Genomic DNA, 4,972 nt, shown 5'->3' on the forward strand with positions numbered 1-4,972 from the left:
CATCTTCAGCTGGCAGGTTGTTGTTACGACTTGGCAGCAAACCGTGTGACCCAGCGACACACCGAGCACATGTTCATGTTAAAGAAGAAAACACAATTAAATTTTGTTAAAAAATAGAAACATAATTTTAAAATTTTTAATATCTAATCTATTAAAATATCACCCTATGTTTAAAGTCCAAAACACCACCGATGGGAAAAATATCACTTCGAATTGTTCCAATCTTCTTGGCCTCAACCTTGACCAAGATGAGTGACCTTGATATTAGCCAATGTGCTATTCTGGTCAATCCAGCTATGGAGTAACGCCGGAGATCATTAAAAAAGTTGCAACTACGGTTTTGTCAACAACCGATCTAGCTCGGCCATAAACACATAATCCACATAATTAACATTGTGGATCTATCGCGGAGAGCTGTTACTATTTATTAAGCGATAAGGTTAATTGTCGCTATGCAATTATCGCGCCCCCGATGAATAAGATAATGAACACTCAACCCATCCTTTATATTGGAGGACCCTTAGGTAACCATTCCCAACATCTCTTTGTTTCTCTTTTTTTTGGGGTGTTACTCTACATATCTGCTAACTTAAGCATCGAAGATCCTCTATCAGAAATTTTCCGATAAGTGGACTTCTTTGCAAGTTATGCTTGCTTTTTAAAACGACAACATTAAGTTAGCAACGTCCTAGCACTACTCCTCGGCTGTCGGCCGACCTGCTTTTCATCTCGATTCTAGCTGACCTCAGTGTATCTCGAGTGGTAATCGATCTCAACTCGGATTTTAGCAACAACCACCAACAAATCCGAGATCTTCGATTAGTTGGGCGAGTCACGAACACGGATGTTTTGACATTTGTGTAAGTTGACTTTTATTTAACTTCTCCCACTTGTCGGTGTATTTAACACGGAACTAAAAACAACTAAAGGCTTTTGTCCTCAAATAAAAAATTAATTTTGTCGTGTAAGTTAAGCAAGTGCGAATGTGGGCCTCTGATATTAAAAGATCAATGCTAATGTAGGACGTGTCATTTGTCTCCTCGTCTATATTTGACGAGGCTCAATATAAACATGCCACATCATCTATCTTAGGTAAGGTATGGGAACGAGACTCCAATGAGGAACTTTCACAACAACATCCGATGCTGCTCTTTCCTTTATTTTGGGCTCCTCTTCTTGTTATCTAATATTTTTCTTTTTTGAAAGAAAGATGGTTCCTAACAAATGTTTAAACCATCATATCTTTTAATAGATACTTGGAGGTGTGATGCCCAAGGAGTATATACATGGCCCGTAAGTTCTTGACCCAGCTCAATCGCATGAGATGCTGGAATTGGAGTTGTAACCACACCGGTTGTAGGAAACATTGTTGCAATTTAAAAAAAATAATTGGTTTATACTATGTCAAATTTAAAAAATATTTATGCCCGAACTCAACTTAATTTTCCTGTCCAAAATATGATTAGCCTTTTATTGCAATTATTTTACACAATAATTGCAATTTTTCTTGCTAATACTCTTGTCTAATTGATAATCCGTTGATATCTCAAATTTCGTTACCTTTTTCACTTAATCTCTTTCTTTGTACTTTAAAATCTAATTTTAGAGAGTTTCCTACTATTTGGGTGGCGGAAGATATCCATTGCTGAAACCATGTTGGGCCTAGACTCATATTTCATCGAAATATTGCATCAAAAACTATAGAAAACGGCAATCTTCCGAATTTACTTTCTGTCATGCCCCAAACTGCATTAAAAAAAAAAATTCAGAATGCGAGATAACATCCATAGATCTAACACTGCAAGGAGACGGGAGATTGGGAGCCAAGTTATTGGGTAGCGTGCTTCGCTTTGGCCTCCAGCTAAGCCTTAGATATTTTCCCCATGTGCTCCGCCCCTTCTAAATTTTAGCCGTGCCTGCCCGCCGTCCTGCAGTTCGGTCACCCGACTTGACTCAACGCCACGTCACGCCGGGCCCACCTAGACAGCGCATTTCCCGGCTCCGGATGGGTTCTCCACGCCATGGCTGACTCATCTCCAGGATTTCTTTGTCCCCCACCACCAAATCCATCCTCTCCCTCTCTCTGTGTGTTCCAGTCGGGTGGTCCTCGTAAGCTACAGCACATAGTCATCCCTTCCACTATAAATACCTCCTTCTCATGCATTCCCAAATCTCAGGCCAAGACCAACTCTTTATTGTTGGGTTCCTTTACATTTCTTGCTCCCTGTTCTTTTTCTTAGTCCTCAGAAGCTCAAGGAGGAGAAGATGACGATTGCCATTGAGCAGCCTCAGACTGGTAAGCTTCATTTGCTGATGGATTTGATTATCGAGAGATTTATGTTTGTAAATTTATCATTCCGTTCGACTCATCTGGTGGGTCCCCTCTTCCTCGCCTTGTTTTTTTTTTTTTTTGGCTCAGAGGTGGAAGTGGAAGACAAGCAGATCCCCTCTGATGATCCCATGGAGCTGGTGTTGGATGGTGGTTTCACGGTGCCCGAGACTAATTCGTTTGGCCATTCTTTCAGGTACATCTCTTATACGTACTTTTGTTCTCTTTTTTTATATAAGGACACTTTGTTGAAGATTTTGGATGGCGAAGTATTTAAAAAGGGTCAACTTTCGAGTCCTTTAGAACGTATCTAAAATGAATAAAAAACGATGCAGGGACTATGATGCCGAATCTGAGAGGCAGAAGACTGTCGAAGAGTTTTATTGCACGAACCACATTCATCAGACCTACAATTTCGTAAGTCCATGCAATGTCATCAATTTGTTTGGTAAAGACCGGGGGCGTGGGGGATTGGGTTAGAGCTAGCCTGTTAAAGTGTGATTCTGTGGTTCAGGTGAAGAGGATGAGGGAAGAGTATGGCAAGTTGGATAGGGCGGAGATGAGCATTTGGGAATGCATTGAGCTGCTCAACGAGTTTATTGATGAAAGCGATCCGGATCTTGATGAGCCCCAGATCGAGCACTTGTTACAGACTGCTGAAGCAATCAGGAAGGAATATCCTGATGAGGATTGGTTGCACTTAACTGGCCTAATTCATGGTATGATCCCCTCCCCAACCCCACCGTAAAAAAAAAAAAAAAATCTAAAGCCTCTAGTGAAATTTGAAACGATCAGTTAAATCTATTGATGCATTGTTGCACACTTGACCATCGAAACAATTTTTCTCCAAAATCGTTCCTGTTAGGCCTGTCAGCTAATCTAAATATTATCAATAGTTTAGCAAGTTTCATCGATTCACAATATCATTATACTATTGGGTTGACAATTTCCAAATGTCCTTCTGAAATCAGTGGATGAATGGATGCCTTTGATTTATCTATTGCACTCTGGCTTCTGGAATTTAAATGGGAATTGCATCTGATGAAATGCTTCTCTTATTGGAATTCAGATCTTGGAAAGGTTCTTCTCCATCCTAGCTTTGGACAACTTCCTCAGTGGGCTGTTGTGGGTAAGCATCATCTTCCTGTCTCCATTCTGTTTCTCAATAATATGCTTTCTCACTTCTAATTACTAAGTAAGATCCATCTTTCAGGTGACACATTTCCTGTGGGGTGCGCTTTTGATGAATGCAATGTTCACCACAAGGTATCATCCATACCGAACTAATTGCAGCATGATTTTAATATTTGATTTGAAACAATTATCTAGCTTATGTCATTCTAAAACTCTACCATGATAATCATCAGTATTTCAAAGAAAACCCAGACTACAGCAATCCTAAATACAACACCAAACTGGGAGCTTATTCTGAAGGATGCGGACTCAACAATGTATTGATGTCTTGGGGACATGATGATTATATGTACTTGGTATGTATATTCTTTCGGGAGCCTCTCAATGATTTGAAGTGCTCTATTTATCAGTGGATGTTAGTTTAACTCCTGAATAACCTCAGGTGGCAAAAGAGAATAAGACCACTTTGCCTTCTGCTGCATTGTTCATCATCCGCTACCACTCGTTCTACCGTGAGTCCTTGAACCTATTTGCGTCAAACTTAATGTTATTATACTTGGAGTCTTGTCTCTCGATCCCATTACTTGAACTCAAAATGCCATGTTTCATGTTTGTCTCAGCATTGCACAGGCATGGAGCCTATCAATACCTCATGAATGATGAGGATAAAGAAAATCTGAAGTGGCTACATATATTTAAGTAAGATCTTTCAATATCCAGCTTTAAAAGGAAAAAAATATATATATCTATCGCTAGAATTATGCTGCATTTAAGCTTCAGAACAACCGCCATCGCCATGTCAGAGAAAATTCGAATACGAGTACTAACAGGTTTTTTTTCGCATGTGCAGCAAATATGATCTTTACAGCAAGAGTAAAGTTAGAATAGATGTAGAGAAAGTGAAACCATACTACTTATCACTCATCGAGAAGGTTAGCATCTCCATCCTAAATTCCCTCAACCTTTTGCCAAGGTTTTATTTCTTTATTTTCTCATAGGAAAAGGACGTTTTTCTTCATGTCATATTTTCTTCCCTCTAACAAAGTGATCAAACGTTTGTTGCAGTATTTCCCTGCGAAGTTGAAATGGTGAGATATTTAAATGATGATTCATTCCAATGGACATCTCTCAACAAATATGATTCATTCATGGTCAATCTTTGAGCAGCTGATGTGAGAAGTTGCCATGTCAACTATTAAATTTGATATTGTATCTGTGTCATCTAAGATTTGTTATCTTGTTCAATGATGCAAGGCATTTGTTCGATGTAAGCCATTTATCTTAAAATAAAAGGCTTTCACTAAATTCACATTCTTTTGAGAGTGTATCAAGCAATAGATAATGGAAGATCATCATTGGTCTCAGTACAATAAACCAAATTTAACTCAGGCATATATAAAAACATATTGTCATAGCAGAGCACATGTGAAACATGATGAGCTCAAGAATTAAGCATATGAATTATGAAAAATAGTATAGAGAAAGGAAGCTTAGTGTTGAAGTAGTATT

The 4,972-nt window shown here is 38.9% G+C and overlaps 1 protein-coding gene across 2 annotated transcripts; it reads left to right on the plus strand.

The window, feature by feature from the left end:
- The first annotated feature begins 2,049 nt into the window (after positions 1 to 2,049).
- Positions 2,050 to 4,768, plus strand: LOC103713452 (putative inositol oxygenase). Of its 2 annotated transcripts, none has more exons than XM_008800387.5 (11): positions 2,050 to 2,296; positions 2,420 to 2,525; positions 2,665 to 2,746; positions 2,844 to 3,048; positions 3,399 to 3,458; positions 3,543 to 3,595; positions 3,697 to 3,819; positions 3,906 to 3,975; positions 4,084 to 4,162; positions 4,314 to 4,395; positions 4,529 to 4,768. In XM_008800387.5, the coding sequence occupies exons 1-11, from the start codon at positions 2,266 to 2,268 to the stop codon at positions 4,553 to 4,555; spliced, it is 918 nt and encodes a 305-aa protein (XP_008798609.2). In that variant the 5' UTR covers positions 2,050 to 2,265; the 3' UTR covers positions 4,556 to 4,768. The 2 variants fall into 2 exon arrangements, with proteins under 2 accessions (XP_008798609.2, XP_026662914.2); XM_026807113.3 differs by having other exon boundaries at positions 2,137 to 2,296; positions 2,826 to 3,048.
- The last annotated feature ends 204 nt before the right edge of the window (positions 4,769 to 4,972 follow it).

This window comes from Phoenix dactylifera, chromosome 5 (genome assembly GCF_051530095.1).
Source record: "Phoenix dactylifera cultivar Ajwa chromosome 5, Ajwa_hap1_PhDact_Kaust_v1.1, whole genome shotgun sequence".
NCBI lineage: Eukaryota > Viridiplantae > Streptophyta > Magnoliopsida > Arecales > Arecaceae > Phoenix > Phoenix dactylifera.

Bases quoted from the DNA above. Each gene is read 5' to 3' on its own strand.
- LOC103713452 (XM_026807113.3), top strand. From the start codon at position 2,266: ATGACGATTGCCATTGAGCAGCCTCAGACTG. The intron at 3,049-3,398 runs GTATGATCCCCT...ATTGGAATTCAG, and splicing joins CTTAACTGGCCTAATTCATG to ATCTTGGAAAGGTTCTTCTC. The intron at 4,396-4,528 runs GTTAGCATCTCC...CGTTTGTTGCAG, and splicing joins ACTTATCACTCATCGAGAAG to TATTTCCCTGCGAAGTTGAA.